The 16976-nt window shown below is 45.2% G+C and overlaps 1 protein-coding gene across 6 annotated transcripts in view; it reads left to right on the forward strand.

Annotated features, from left to right (window-relative positions):
• MYOM2 (myomesin 2) overlaps positions 1–16976 on the forward strand; it is a 446804-nt gene that overhangs the window by 120833 nt on the left and 308995 nt on the right. For all 6 annotated transcript variants that reach the window (XM_040428545.1, XM_040428541.1, XM_040428544.1 and 3 more), the window contains one exon: positions 9878–10056. In XM_040428545.1, the coding sequence (XP_040284479.1) occupies positions 9878–10056 (179 nt within the window). The remainder of the gene's footprint in view (positions 1–9877; positions 10057–16976) is intronic.

Genomic DNA, 16976 nt, shown 5'->3' on the forward strand with positions numbered 1-16976 from the left:
AAAATGTACATCACATCACTGTGCACAAATATAATGCTAATAGTGTATGCACGTATCTACAAAAGAATCTACTATATCAAACTGGTGTGAAGTAGAACTGGCTTAGTTGCCCACAGCAAACAATCAGATTCCACCTTTCATTTTTGACTGCTCCTTTGGAAAACGAAGGGTGGAATCTGATTGGTTGCTGTGGGAAACTAGTTCTACTTTACACCAGTTTGATAGATCTCTAAAAAAGCTATCTCTGTCTGAGTATATTTCATAATGTCCTTGTGATACTGAAGTGAGTGATTATCAGTCAAACGTTTTGATCAAAATCTGACACAGCTTTTCCTTTTTACTTAAACTTTGTAAATGTTCACATGATAAAAGATAATACGTAGTGCAATATCTATTATGAGGGGAACTTAAGGTCATTTTTGCAGGAGTCTGTGTTACTGTAATTGTAACAAAAGCTGCACAATGTTTGATAAATATGGGGCATCTTTAAAGGAAATGAGTTAACAATTTTTTTTTCTGTTAAAACCAGATAGCAGCACATTTCCTTTTTTCTAATCTGTTTTTATTTTCTGATAGCTGATTTATTTATTATTAATTCTGTTTTCGGAACATGATTATGGAGCGGCCATCTTGCCTGAGCTTTTCTTAACAGCATTTAGAAAGAATTAAGAAAATCACTTTACAACAGCCCCATGGACCATAGACACATTGGTCTGGAGGGGGACCTCATTCTATGGAGTTTTTAGGCATTTTCTGTGACCGGAGTGTTCATTGTACAAGGAAAGTATAGATAAGGTTTGAAAATTACCTATTGTGAATGGTGCATTCTGTCTTATCTATACACATCTATACATATCATTACAGGCAGGATTGGAATGACAGATAAGAAGATAACTATAGTAAAGTAAGGCTACTTTCACATTAACGTTTTCAATTCCACTATTGAGATCTGTCATAAGATCTAAATAACGGAAGAAAATGCTCCAGTTTTGTACCCATTCATTGTCAATGCATTTCGTTCCATTCGGTTGTGCTCCCATCGTGGACAGAATAATGCTGCAAGCATCATTTTTCTGTCCCCGATGTGGTGCGGAGCAAGACGGATCCGTCCTGACACACAATGTAAGTCAATGGGAAAGGATCCATTTTCTCTGACACAATAGAAAACGGATCCGTCCCCCATTGACTTTCAATGGTGTTCAGGACGGATCTGTCATGGCTATAGAAGACATAATACAACCGGATCCGTTCATGACAAAGCCAACGCGGTTGTATTATGATAACGGAAGCATTTTTGCAGATCCATGACGGAGCCGCTAAAAAACGCTAATGTGAAAGTAGCCTAATCTGTACAGACCAAGAAGTGCTACCTATTATAAGGCTTAGTAGCCAGTGTGAAAACAGCAGGACACAAGAACCCCCTCTCCTTCCCCCCATTGTATGATAATGGAAAATTAAGGAACTCCAGAAAAGCTGAAGAAAAGCACTGTCAAAATATTATAATGATACTATTAGTGAGAAGAAAATATCCACTTTGAGAGCTTGATCTGCACTTTCTACAGATACCTCCCGTCTGACAGGGTAATTGCCATCCATGGTGCATGTGTGTATATATATATATATATATATATATATATATATATGCTTTATAGTAGCCAAGTGGACCATAGAGACTGATCACTGCATCTGTAACTCACATTCAGCTGCTCAGGGGTTAATCAGCGGTTAAAAAAAATTATACTCACCTCATCCCCTTCTTGTGGAGAGGCTCCCGTCTTGATTTAAGAAAACCTGCAAAAGATCCTTCATTGCACCCCCCTCACCCATTCTTCAGAACCTGATATCACCACCGAAAAGTAATCCCCACCCACAATGCACTGGCTCATGCATCTTTATCTGCACTACTTTGTTAAATACAAAGATGGATGGACCTCTATAGAAAACAAGGAAGTTTACCTTTTGTGTCTCCCCCTATTTCCTCATAGATTGTAAGTAGTGTTGAGAGAACCCGAACTGTAAAGTTCAGTTCCGTACCGAACTTTACAATTTTTGGTACCCAGACCCGAAGCCTAACTTTGCTGGAAAAGATCGGGCTTGAGTTCGGTGTTCGGGCATTTAATAAAGCTTGTTGAAAGGCTGCAGGGAAGCCAATTAACAAACTTTTAAGCTGTGTGCCCTTAGAAGCCATCACAGCCATGCCTACTAATGGCATAGCTGTGATTGGCCGATGCATCATGTGACCCAGCCTCTATATAAGCTGGATCACGTGTTGCACCGCCCATTTTTGTGGGTGCAATACACCATCTTTAGTTAATCCGTCTGTTAGTTAGGTGCACGTCATATACCCATTTATTGAGTGAAGTACACCTGCACCGCATACGTGACAGGGAAATTGATATAGTTAATCCGTCTGTTAGTTAGGTGCACGTCATGTACCCATTTATTGTGTAAAGTACACCTGCGCTGCATACGTGACAGGGAAATTGATATAGTTAATCCGTCTGTTAGTTAGGTGCACGTCATATACCCATTTATTGCATGAAGTACACCTGCACCGCATACATGACAGGGAAAATAATATAGTTAATCCGTCTGTTAGTTAGGTGCACGTCATATACCCATTTATTGTGTAAAGTACACCTGCACTGCATACGTGACATGGAAATTGATATAGTTGATCCATCTGTTAGTTAGGTGCATGTCATATACCCATTTATTGCGCGAAGTATACCTGCACTGCAGACGTGACAGGGAAAATAATTTAGTTAATCCGTCTGTTAGTTAGGTGCACGTCATATACCCATTTATTGTGTAAAGTACACTTGCACTGCATACGTGACATGGAAATTGATATAGTTAATCCATCTGTTAGTTAGGTGCACGTCATACACCCATTTATTGCATGAAGTACACCTGCACTGCATACGTGACAGGGAAAATAATATAGTTAATTTATCTGTTAGTTCAGTGGGTGACCTCAAAGAATGAGCAGAGCATCAAATAACGGATGTGGCCCTGGTCGTGGTGTTGCTGGGGTTGGTGGAGCTCCTGTTGCAGGGAGAGGATGTGGTCGATCTGTGTCAGTACATGCCCAAATGAAACACTTCCTCAGGTGCACATAGGCGACAGAACGTTCAGCGTTATTTTGTAGGCCCGAATACCGGTGTACGAATGGTGAGGCCAGAACAAGTAGAGGGGGTAGTAGATTGGGTGGCTGACAGTTCCTACAGTTCCTTCACATTGTCTCTCACCCGGTCCTCTGCTGAAAGTGCAGAATTGTCACCTGCAGCCCATGGGCATCTGTCTTTTATCTCATCCCCTTGCAAACCAGCCAAGCAGTCTGAGCCCCAAGTCATGCAGCATTCTCTTATGCTTTTTGATGACTTTGCTGGCAGGATTTCCGAGGGCTGACCACATAGCCCTGCTCCAGAAGTGGAAGAGATTGAATGCACTGATGCCCAACCACTTATGTTTCAGGATGTGGACATGGGAGGACCACCGCAGCACATCTCTGATGATGACAAAGCACAGGAGGGCAGGGGTGAAGAGTGGGTGGAAGATGATGTGGAGAATAATGAGGTTCTAGACCCCACATGGATGCAAGGTCATGCGAGTGACTTGTGCAGTTCGGAGGAAAGGTGGTGGTCACACAGCACCAGCCGCACAGCAAAAGAGGGAGCAGTGTGCAAAAGCAGAGTGGCCATCCCCTAGCCAGTATGCCTGCTACTGCCCACCGCACCCAGGGACTGAGCACACCAAAGGCAGCTCCAAGGAGTTCCTTTCCTTGGCGTGGCAGTTCTTCAGACAATGTGCTGACGATAAAACGCGAGTGGTTTGCACGCTGTGCAATCAGATCCTGAAGTGAGGCATAAATGTTCTAAACAGGGGTCAAGTCCTGGGAAAAAAAGTGTGGGAACTCACCCCCCGTCAGTGCCTCTCATCAGCCCCCCCCCACTGTCAGTGCCTCTCATCAGCCCCCCCCCGTCAGTGCCTCTCATCAGCCCCCCCCGTCAGTGCCTCTCATCAGCCCCCCCCCTGTCAGTGCCTCTCATCAGCCCCCCCGTCAGTGCCTCTCATCAGCCCCCCCCCCCGTCAGTGCCTCTCATCAGCACCCCCCCCCCCCCACGTCAGTGCCTCTCATCAGCGCCTATAGTATAAATAAAATATGGAAAAAAAAAAACACTTACACTTACCTCTCCTGCTCCTGGACGCAGACGCTCCTCTTCTACTGCTGTAGGCTGCGCACGGAGTGACGTCACAGAGCGACTCACTCGGCTCCTGTGCGCAGCCCTCACAGCCGACAGCCGAGGACCAGGAAGGCGGCGGTGAGTACAAAGCCTTCACCGCTTCCTCCTGGTCCTTTTGCCCTGAAAGGGAACGGCGTTCCTGCCATGAAAAAAAATGCAGGAACGCCGTTCCCACGCGTTCCCCCTCGACTCGACCCCTGGTTCTAAACCTGAGCACCACCTGCATGACCAGGCATCTAAATGCAAAGCATGAGCTGCAGTGGAGTAAACACCTCAAAAACAGTGAAAGATCTCAGGCTCCTCTTGGTCCCTCTTCTGCTGCAATCTCGACCTCTTCCTCCCCCTCTGGAGTGACAGTGGCACCTGCCACCCCGCAAACAGAGGATGTGGCAGCAACGCCACCACGTCCGTCACCGTCACCAAGCATCTCTACAATGTCCAATGGAAGCGTTCAGCTGTCCATCTCCCAAACACTGGAGAGAAAGAGGAAGTACCCTCCTACCCACCTGTTATCCCTGGCCCTGCATGCCAGCATTTCAAAATTCCTGGCCTTTGAAATACTTTTATTCTGTCTGGTGGAGACAGAGACTTTTAAAAAACTCATGGCGGTGGCTGTCCTACAGTATGTGGTTCCCAGCTACCACTACTTTTCCAGGCGAGCCATCCCCGCCCTGCACAACCAAGTGGCAGACAAAATTAGGTGTGCACTGCGCAACGCCATCTGTGTCAAGGTCCACATAACCACCGATACATGGACCAGTAAGCATAGGCAGGGACATTATATCTCCCTAACTGCACACTGGGTAAATGCAGTGGCGGCTGGGCCTAAGGTGGATAGCAGTTTGGCGCATGTCCTTCCGCCACCGAGGATTGCAGGACGTTTCTCTTTGCCTCCTGTTGCCTCCTCCTCCTACTCCACTTCCTCCTCTACCACCTCCTCATCTGGTCAGCATAACACCTTCACCACCAACTTCAGCACAGCCAGGGGGAAACAACAGCAGGGTGTTTTGAAACTCATCTGTTTGGGGGAAAAACCCCACACCACGCAGGAGCTTTGGACTGGCATGGAACAACAGACCGATGAGTGGTTGGTGTCACTGAGCCTCAAGCCCGACCTGGTGGTGTGCGATAATGGACAAAATCTCGTAGCAGCTCTGGACCTAGCCGATTTGACGCACATCCCTTGCCTGGCACATGTGCTGAATTTGGTGGTGCAGAGGTTCCTGAAAATTACCCCAATATGTCAGAGCTGCTGCAGAAAGTGCGTTCCGTCTGTGTGCGCTTTCGGCGTTCTCACCCTTCTGCTGCTCACCTGTCTGCGCTTCAGCGTAACTTTGGCCTTCAAGCTTACTGCCTCATATGCAATGTGCCCACAAGGTGGAACTCCACCTTGCACATGCTGGAGAGACAGCAGCAGCAGGCGGGACTGCGAGCAGCAGCAGCAGGCGATAGTGGAGTTTCAGCTGCAGCACGCACGGGTGAGCTGCTCTGCGGATCAGCACCACTTCACCACCAACGAGTGAGCCTCCATGCGGGACGTGTGTGCCGTGTTGCGCTGTTTCGAGTACTCCACCAACATGGCCAGTGCTGATGACGCAGCATTACTATCCCACTTCTATGTCTCCTTGAAAAAACACTTTGGCCGATGATGGAAGAGGATGTGGCACAGGAGGAAGAGGAGGAGGAAGAGGGATCATTTCCACGGTTATCAGGCCAGTCATTCACAAGTGGCTCGGAGGGTGGATTCCTGCACCAACAGAGGCCAGGTACACAATTGTCCAGCCACAGCACAGTTCTGGAGGATGAGGATGAGGAGGAGGAGGATGATGAGGAGGAGGAACCGTGTTCACAGCAGGGTGGCACCCAAAGCAGCTCATGGGCATCATTGGGGCGTGGCTGGGGGGATACAGAGGACACAGACGATACACCTCCCACAGAGGAGAGCTTGTCGCTGCCTCTGGGCAGCCTGGCGCAAATGAGCGACTACATGCTGCAGTACCTGCGCAACGACCGCCAAGTTGCCTACATTCTAACCAGTGCTGATTACTGCGTAGCCACCCTGCTGGATCCCTGCCGTCCTTAATTCCATCACTGGAGCGTGATCGGAAGATGCGCGAGTACAAGCGCACGCTGGTAGACACACTGCTGATGGCATTCCCACCTGACACCGAGGGCTCAGTGGAAGCACAAGGCGAAGGCAGAGGAGGAGGAAGAAGTCGCCAACGCAGCTGGGGAACTTCCAGCACCTCATAAGGGAGGGTTAGCATGGCCGAAATGTGGAAAAGCTCCACCAGCTAATACGGAATGTCTTAGCAGGAGGCAGCATTTCAGCAACATGGTTGAACAGTACGTGTGCACACACCTACACGTACTGACTGATGGGTCTGCCCCATTCAATTTCTTGGTCTCCAAATTGGGCACATGGCCTGAGCTTTCCCTTTATGCTTTGGAGGTGCTGACCTGTCTTGCGGCCAGTGTATTGTACGAACGTGTGTTCAGCACGGCAGGGGGGGGTGATCACAGACAAGCGCAGATGCCTGTCCACAGCCAATGTGGACAAGCTCACATACCTTGTGCAGAATAGACAAGTATACCGGCCGCACCCAGCCATTGTTATACTCCAGCGCACTTTCTCTTTGTTTTCTTTTTTATATTTCCCAATGTTTTGGGGTCTTCCCAAATTGATAATAAATGAAAAAAATACAAAAATAAATAAAAAAATACAAAAACAGTGTTGGCTACCTCCTCCTCCTCCTCCACCACACCGCTACGTCCACCGCCTCCTGAACCTCCTACTCCACTTTGACCTCCGCCTCCTAGTTCCCGAACTTTGCAGAAAAGTTCGACCAAACCTGGCGAACCCGAACTTCCAGGTGTTCGCTCAACCCTAATTGTAAGCTCTTACGAGCAGGGCCCTCACTACTAGCGTTTGAATAACGTATCAGTGTGTAACTCCGTTATATCTACACTGCGTGCAGAATTATTAGGCAAATGTGTATTTTGACCACATCATCCTCTTTATGCATGTTGTCTTACTCCAAGCTGTATAGGCTCGAAAGCCTACTACCAATTAAGCATATTAGGTGATGTGCATCTCTGTAATGAGAAGGGGTGTGGTCTAATGACATCAACACCCTATATTAGGTGTGCATAATTATTAGGCAACTTCCTTTCCTTTGGCAAAATGGGTCAAAAGAAGGACTTGACAGGCTCAGAAAAGTCAAAAATAGTGAGATATCTTGCAGAGGGATGCAGCACTCTTAAAATTGCAAAGCTTCTGAAGCGTGATCATCGAACAATCAAGCGTTTCATTCAAAATAGTCAACAGGGTCGCAAGAAGCGTGTGGAAAAACCAAGGCGCAAAATAACTGCCCATGAACTGAGAAAAGTCAAGCGTGCAGCTGCCAAGATGCCACTTGCCACCAGTTTGGCCATATTTCAGAGCTGCAACATCACTGGAGTGCCCAAAAGCACAAGGTGTGCAATACTCAGAGACATGGCCAAGGTAAGAAAGGCTGAAAGACGACCACCACTGAACAAGACACACAAGCTGAAACGTCAAGACTGGGCCAAGAAATATCTCAAGACTGATTTTTCTAAGGTTTTATGGACTGATGAAATGAGAGTGAGTCTTGATGGGCCAGATGGATGGGCCCGTGGCTGGATTGGTAAAGGGCAGAGAGCTCCAGTCCAACTCAGACGCCAGCAAGGTGGAGGTGGAGTACTGGTTTGGGCTGGTATCATCAAAGATGAGCTTGTGGGGCCTTTTCGGGTTGAGGATGGAGTCAAGCTCAACTCCCAGTCCTACTGCCAGTTTCTGGAAGACACCTTCTTCAAGCAGTGGTACAGGAAGAAGTCTGCATCCTTCAAGAAAAACATGATTTTCATGCAGGACAATGCTCCATCACACGCGTCCAAGTACTCCACAGCGTGGCTGGCAAGAAAGGGTATAAAAGAAGAAAATCTAATGACATGGCCTCCTTGTTCACCTGATCTGAACCCCATTGAGAACCTGTGGTCCATCATCAAATGTGAGATTTACAAGGAGGGAAAACAGTACACCTCTCTGAACAGTGTCTGGGAGGCTGTGGTTGCTGCTGCACGCAATGTTGATGGTGAACAGATCAAAACACTGACAGAATCCATGGATGGCAGGCTTTTGAGTGTCCTTGCAAAGAAAGGTGGCTATATTGGTCACTGATTTTGTTTTTGTTTTGTTTTTGAATGTCAGAAATGTATATTTGTGAATGTTGAGATGTTATATTGGTTTCACTGGTAAAAATAAATAATTGAAATGGGTATATATTAGTTTTTTGTTAAGTTGCCTAATAATTATGCACAGTAATAGTCACCTGCACACACAGATATCCACCTAAAATAGCTAAAACTAAAAACAAACTAAAAACTACTTCCAAAAATATTCAGCTTTAATATTAATGAGTTTTTTGGGTTCATTGAGAACATGGTTGTTGTTCAATAATAAAATTAATCCTCAAAAATACAACTTGCCTAATAATTCTGCACTCCCTGTAATTCATTTAGTACATGTATCCTCTTAATTGTAAAGTGCAGAATATGCTGGTTCTATATAAAGGAGGATTATTATCATTATTCACCTGCCAGCTTGATCTAACCTGTTGTTCTCTGTTCTCCCTGACTACAGCCAGCCTAATGCTTGTATGTGTGGCAGCTTTGTCTCCCAATCCCTCGATGCAGATGCATCCTGGGCCTGTGGTTGACTTTAAACCATTCAACTACAAGGACACTTTACTGTAGGATGCACATGAGGCCTGACTGTAAAAGTTAATAACATTTTCAAATGCATGCTGGGCTTGGTCAAGCATACATTAGTTATAAATGGGAGAGTGAAAAAAATCCCCTGCCAGATACCCCTGGTGTAAAACTTAAAATCTAAATGCCTAATCCTTATCTCCCTTGTCAGCAGTCCTTGGCATGGAAATGGGATTGCTCCTATTCACTAGTGTTGGGCGCGAATATTCGAATTGCAAATTTTAATCACGAATATCGCCACTTTAAGAATTCGCGAAGATTTTGAATATAGCGGTATATATTCGTATTTACAAATATTCTAGATTTTTTTTAAATTAGTACCCTCCCTTCTTGATTTTGGGCCAATGAGAAGGCTGCAATGTCTTTGTCTGAGCTTAGCAACATCCCTAGCAACCAATAGGAAGGCTGCCTACCCCTTACTATATAAGAACCTCCCCAGCAGCCGTTTTCTGTACTTTGCTTGCTTGCCCTTACCCTGTGTCTCCAAGTGGCCCAGACCCACTTCCCACTCTCCTCCTCTTTTGAACCAAAAACATCTATAACGGTCTGGTGGTTCTGTGCTGAAAAGTCCACATCCCTTTATAGGGCTGAATACCAGGAGACCGCCAGGATGAAGCCCTTAGGTCTAGTCCAAACTGAAACCAGTCGGATGGCACATTGGTTCCACACCCACTGCTATGACATAGATTAGATGGTTGGTTGAGATGACCAAAAATACAGGGCACATGTAATGCATATCGTTAAGCTTAACAAGCTATTTCCGTTATAGAACTAAGCATTATTTGTTCTTTTAAATCATATAATTGGTAGAATAATATATTTTCTATTTTGTTAATTAGGACCATCATATGACCTTACGTTCTGTGAGGTCAGGAATACCTCCCTGGTGATACTCTGGAAAGAACCTGTTTATTCAGGAAATAGCCCCGTTGTGGGATATTTTGTAGAATATAAAGAACTTGAAGGAGAGCAATGGACAAGAGTGAATACAACTGCAACATCCAACCGTTACCTAAAGGTGAGTATTCATACAAGGTAGAAGCCTTGCTTAATTTGCACAAAAAGCTGGCCATATTAGTTTTGAGTCTAAGACATTTTTTGCATCTCACGAGACAATGTCTAACAAAAGAGTGTGTCTTAGAGAAAATGGATGTGGCTTACTGAAAGAGGCGTGGTTTAAAATGTTTCAACATACCCCAAAATTCTACCCAAATTCTTGTGCAAAATATTGGCATACAGAAAGGCAACCACAAGGTGGCAAAAGGAAAATTGTCTAACATGTCTAGCAATACCAAATGTACCATTCCACATGAGCCACTGTGATAAACTTGGCGCATGTCCCGCTTGCCTGGTCTAGTATTATTAAAGGAGCTTTCCAGTTTTCATCAACATCTGTTTAAAACCACCATTTTAACCACCTCAGCCCCCAGTGCTTAAACACCCTGAAAGACCAGGCCACTTTTTACACTTCTGACCTACACTACTTTCACCGTTTATTGCTCGGTCATGCAACTTACCACCCAAATGAATTTTACCTCCTTTTCTTCTCACTAATAGAGCTTTCATTTGGTGGTATTTCATTGCTGCTGACATTTTTACTTTTTTTGTTATTAATCGAAATTTAACGATTTTTTTGCAAAAAAATGACATTTTTCACTTTCAGTTGTAAAATTTTGCAAAAAAAACGAGATCCATATAGAAATTTTGCTCTAAATTTATAGTTCTACATGTCTTTGATAAAAAAAAAATGTTTGGGTAAAAAAAAAATGGTTTGGGTAAAAGTTATAGCGTTTACAAACTATGGTACAAAAATGTGAATTTCCGCTTTTTGAAGCAGCTCTGACTTTCTGAGCACCTGTCATGTTTCCTGAGGTTCTACAATGCCCAGACAGTACAAACACCCCACAAATGACCCCATTTCTGAAAGTAGACACCCTAAGGTATTCACCGATGGGCATAGTGAGTTCATAGAACTTTTTATTTTTTGTCACAAGTTAGCGGAAAATGATGATTTTTTATTTTTATTTTTTTTCTTACAAAGTCTCATATTCCACTAACTTGTGACAAAAAATAAAAAGTTCTATGAACTCACTATGCCCATCAGCGAATACCTTGGGGTCTCTTCTTTCCAAAATGGGGTCACTTGTGGGGTAGTTATACTGCCCTGGCATTCTAGGGGCCCAAATGTGTGGTAAGGAGTTTGAAATCAAATTCTGTAAAAAATGACCTGTGAAATCCGAAAGGTGCTCTTTGGAATATGGGCCCCTTTGCCCACCTAGGCTGCAAAAAAGTGTCACACATCTGGTATCTCCGTACTCAGGAGAAGGTGGGGAATGTGTTTTGGGGTGTCATTTTATATATACCCATGCTGGGTGAGAGAAATATCTTGGCAAAAGACAACTTTTCCCATTTATTTATACAAAGTTGTCATTTGACCAATATATTTATCTCACCCAGCATGGGTATATGTAAAAAGACACCCCAAAACACATTCCTCAACTTCTCCTGAGTACGGGGATACCAGATGTGTGACACTTTTTTGCAGCCTTAGTGGGCAAAGGGGCCCATATTCCAAAGAGCACCTTTCGGATTTCACAGGTCATTTTTTACAGAATTTGATTTCAAACTCCTTACCACACATTTGGGCCCCTAGAATGCCAGGGCAGTATAACTACCCCACAAGTGACCCCATTTTGGAAAGAAGAGACCCCAAGGTATTCGCTGATGGGCATAGTGAGTTCATGGAAGTTTTTATTTTTTGTCACAAGTTTGTGGAATATGAGACTTTGTATGAAAAAAAAAAAAAAATCATCATTTTCCACTAACTTGTGACAAAAAATAAAAAATTCTAGGAACTCGCCATGCCCCTCACGGAATACCTTGGGGTGTCTTCTTTCCAAAATGGGGTCACTTGTGGGGTAGTTATACTGCCCTGGTATTCTAGGGGCCCAAATGTGTGGTAAGGAGTTTGAAATCAAATTCAGTAAAAAATGACCAGTGAAATCCGAAAGGTGCTCTTTGGAATATGGGCCCCTTTGCCCACCTAGGCTGCAAAAAAGTGTCACACATCTGGTATCCCCGTACTCAGGAGAAGTTGAGGAATGTGTTTTGGGGTGTCTTTTTACATATACCCATGCTGGGTGAGATAAATATCTTGGTCAAATGACAACTTTGTATAAAAAAATGGGAAAAGTTGTCTTTTGCCAAGATATTTCTCTCACCCAGCATGGGTATATATAAAATGACACCCCAAAATACATTCCCCACCTTCTCCTGAGTACGGAGATACCAGATGTGTGACACTTTTTTGCAGCCTAGGTGGGCAAAGGGGCCCATATTCCAAAGAGCACCTTTCGGATTTCACAGGTCATTTTTTACAGAATTTGATTTCAAACTCCTTACCACACATTTGGGCCCCTAGAATGCCAGGGCAGTATAACCACCCCACAAGTGACCCCATTTTGGAAAGAAGACACCCCAAGGTATTCCGTGAGGGGCATGGCGAGTTCCTAGAATTTTTTATTTTTTGTCACAAGTTAGTGGAAAATGATGATTTTTTTTTTTTTTCATACAAAGTCTCATATTCCACAAACTTGTGACAAAAAATAAAAACTTCCATGAACTCACTATGCCCATCAGCGAATACCTTGGGGTCTCTTCTTTCCAAAATGGTGTCACTTGTGGGGTAGTTATACTGCCCTGGCATTCTAGGGGCCCAAATGTGTGGTAAGGAGTTTGAAATCAAATTCTGTAAAAAATGACCTGTGAAATCCGAAAGGTGCTCTTTGGAATATGGGCCCCTTTGCCCACCTAGGCTGCAAAAAAGTGTCACACATCTGGTATCCCTGTACTCAGGAGAAGTTGAGGAATGTGTTTTGGGGTGTCTTTTTACATATACCCATGCTGGGTGAGATAAATATCTTGGTCAAATGACAACTTTGTATAAAAAAATGGGAAAAGTTGTCTTTTGCCAAGATATTTCTCTCACCCAGCATGGGTATATATAAAATGACACCCCAAAACACATTCCCCACCTTCTCCTGAGTACGGAGATACCAGATGTGTGACACTTTTTTGCAGCCTAGGTGGGCAAAGGGGCCCATATTCCAAAGAGCACCTTTCAGATTTCACAGGTCATTTTTTACAGAATTTGATTTCAAACTCCTTACCACACATTTGGGCCCCTAGAATGCCAGGGCAGTATAACTACCCCACAAGTGACCCCATTTTGGAAAGAAGAGACCCCAAGGTATTCGCTGATGGGCATAGTGAGTTCATGGAAATTTTTTTTTTTTTGTCACAAGTTAGTGGAATAGGAGACTTTGTATAAAAAAAAAAAAAAAATCATCATTTTCCACTAACTTGTGACAAAAAATAAAAAATTCTAGGAACTTGCCATGCCCCTCACGGAATACCTTGGGGTGTCTTCTTTCCAAAATGGGGTCACTTGTGGGGTAGTTATACTGCCCTGGCATTTTCCAGGGGCCCTAATGTGTGGTAAGTAGGTAAATGACCTGTGAAATCCGAAAGGTGCTCTTTGGAATGTGGGCCCCTTTGCCCACCTAGGCTGCAAAAAAGTGTCACACATCTGGTATCTCCGTACTCAGGAGAAGGTGGGGAATGTGTTTTGGGGTGTCATTTTACATATACCCATGCTGGGTGAGAGAAATATCTTGGCAAAAGACAACTTTTCCCATTTTTTTTATACAAAGTTGGCATTTGACCAAGATATTTATCTCACCCAGCATGGGTATATGTAAAATGACACCCCAAAACATATTCCCCAACTTCTGCTGAATACGGAGATACCACATGTGTGACACTTTTTTGCAGCCTAGGTGGGCAAAGGTGCCCAAATTCCTTTTAGGAGGGCATTTTTAGACATTTGGATACCAGACTTCTTCTCACGCTTTGGGGCCCCTAAAATGCCAGGGCAGTATAAATACCCCACATGTGACCCCATTTTGGAAAGAAGACACCCCAAGGTATTCAATGAGGGGCATGGCGAGTTCATTGAAAAAAAAAAATTTTGGCACAAGTTAGCGGAAATTGATTTTTTGGATTTTGTTCTCACAAAGTCTCCCTTTCCGCTAACTTGGGACAAAAATTTCAATCTTTCATGGACTCAATATGCCCCTCAGCGAATACCTTGGGGTGTCTTCTTTCCAAAATGGTGTTATTTGTGGGGTGTTTGTACTGCCCTGGCATTTGAGGGTCTCCGCAATCATTACATGTATGCCCAGCATTAGGAGTTTCTGCTATTCTCCTTATATTGAGCATACGGGTAATGAGATTTCTTTTTTCCGTTCAGCCTCTGGGCTGAAAGAAAAAAATGAACGGCACAGATTTCTTCATTCGCATCGATCAATGTGGATGAAAAAATCTCTGCCAAAAAAAGAAAAAGGAGGGGAAAGGCGTCTGCCAGGACATAGGAGCTCCGCCCAACATCCATACCCACTTCAGCTCGTATGCCCTGGCAAACCCGATTTCTCCATTCACATCAATCGATGTGGATGAATAAATCATTGCCGGGATTTTTTTTTTTTTATATATACAAAGTGTTTGCCAAAGTATATGAACACCGCCACCTCCTCAGCTCATATGCCTCGGCAAACATATCTTTTACTGCAGAGGAGAAATCTCGTCTTGCAGCGCCGCATACACCGACTTGCGTGTAATCTGACAGCAGCGCAATGCTTCTGTCCGAATGCACATCAGTGCTGCAGCTGGTCGATCGGTTGGTCCACCTGGAAGGTAAAAAAAACAAAACAAAAAAGAAAAAACCAGGCCGCAAAGCAATAACTTTATTAACTTTAGAACAGAACATATTAACTTTTTTAAACTTTTTTAACTTTTTTACTTACCGGTAATTTTTTTTTTGTTTAGTTTTTTTTACCTTTATAGAACAAACCTCTCCTTCCCCATGGGACAATGTGCAAAGCGCAAATCGCCCAAAGATGTGGCGAAGTACGTTATGCACTTTATCCCAGGTGAAAGGAGAGGTTTGCAGCAGCTGAGAGTAAAAGGGCCCTAATAGCCCTGTGTGCCTGTCCTGTGAGATGCAATCCCTATGCTAAGTGTACCTGTGTGTGGTACTTCCGGAAACACTCTCCATAGCATAGGGCAGGGTGGTCCGGACAGTCAGGACAGAAATAGCGGGTGTCACGCCTTATTCCACTCCTGCTACAGACACGACATCTTTTTCGGGGTGACGGTTGGGTTGAGGTACCAGGAACGACACTGGGGAAATGTCGCTCGTGTAGACGGCTAACTACACTGGGGGATGGGGCCACGGAACCTCCTGGGTAAAGGAGGTTCTCGATGATCTCTTCCTGGAATTTGAGGAAAGATCGTGTTCTCCCAGCCTTACTGTAGAGAACAAAACTATTGTAGAGCGCCAATTGAATTAAATATACAGACACCTTCTTATACCAGCGTCTGGTTCTGCGGGAAACTAAATACGGAGACAACATCTGGTCATTGAAGTCCACCCCTCCCATGAGCGCATTATAGTCGTGGACACAGAGGGGCTTTTCAATGACACGGGTTGCTCGCTCAATTTGGATTGTCGTGTCTGCGTGAATGGAGGAGAGCATGTAAACGTCACGCTTGTCTCTCCATTTCACCGCGAGCAGTTCTTCGTTACACAAGGCAGCCCTCTCCCCCCTTGCAAGACGGGTGGTTACAAGCCGTTGGGGGAAGCCCACGCGACTAGTTCGCGCGGTGCCACAGGCGCAAATCCGTTCTAGAAACAAATGCCTAAAGAGGGCCACACTTGTGTAAAAATTGTCCACATAAAGATGGTACCCCTTGCCGAATAAGGGTGACACCAAGTCCCAGACTGTCTTCCCACTGCTCCCCAGGTAGTCAGTGCAACCGACCGGCTCCAGGGTCTGATCTTTTCCCTCATAGATCCGAAATTTGTGGGTATAGCCTGTGGCCCTTTCACAGAGCTTATACAATTTGACCCCATACCGGGCACGCTTGCTTGGGATGTATTGTTTGAAGCCAAGGCGCCCGGTAAAATGTATTAGGGACTCGTCTACGCAGATGTTTTGCTCGGGGGTATACAAATCTGCAAATTTCTGGTTGAAATGGTCTATGAGGGGCCGAATTTTGTGGAGCCGGTCAAAAGCTGGGTGGCCTCTGGGACGGGAGGTGGTGTTGTCGCTAAAATGCAGGAAACGGAGGATGGCCTCAAATCGTGCCCTGGACATAGCAGCAGAGAACATGGGCATGTGATGAATCGGGTGCGTTGACCAATATGACCGCAATTCATGCTTTTTTGTCAGGCCCATGTTGAGGAGAAGGCCCAAAAAAAATTTAATTTCGGAAACTTGGACTGGTTTCCACCGGAAAGGCTGGGCATAAAAGCTTCCCGGGTTGGCGGATATAAATTGTGTGGCATACTGGTTGGTCTCTGCCACGACTAAGTCCAAGAGCTCCGCAGTCAAGAACAGCTCAAAAAATCCCAGGGCCGAACCGATTTGAGCCGTCTCAACCCGAACTCCAGACTGGGCGGTGAAAGGGGGAACTACAGGTGCGGCTGAAGTTGGTGACTGCCAATCAGGGTTTGCCAGCACCTCAGGGATTCTAGGGGCTCTACGGGCCTGTCTGTGCGGTGGCTGCGACGGGGTAACTACTGCACGTGCCACCGTACCAGCTTCAACTGCCCTTCTGGTGCTCGCCACGTCACCATGTTGTACGGCAGTGCTGGTACTAGGTCCAGGGAGGGCTGCGCTGCTGGTGTATGCCTCACCACGTGATCCGGCAGCGACAGCCCCACTCTGCTGCTCTTGAAGCGGATCCTGCATAACCTGTGGTCTAGCGACACGGGGCCGGGTACGCCTGGTGCTGCCAGGGACCTCCACCTCCTCGTCCGAACTTTGGGTCAGAGAGCCACTGCTTTCCACAGGTTCATATTCTGACCCGCTAGAT

This window comes from Bufo bufo, chromosome 4 (assembly GCF_905171765.1).
Source record: "Bufo bufo chromosome 4, aBufBuf1.1, whole genome shotgun sequence".
NCBI classification, from domain to species: domain Eukaryota; kingdom Metazoa; phylum Chordata; class Amphibia; order Anura; family Bufonidae; genus Bufo; species Bufo bufo.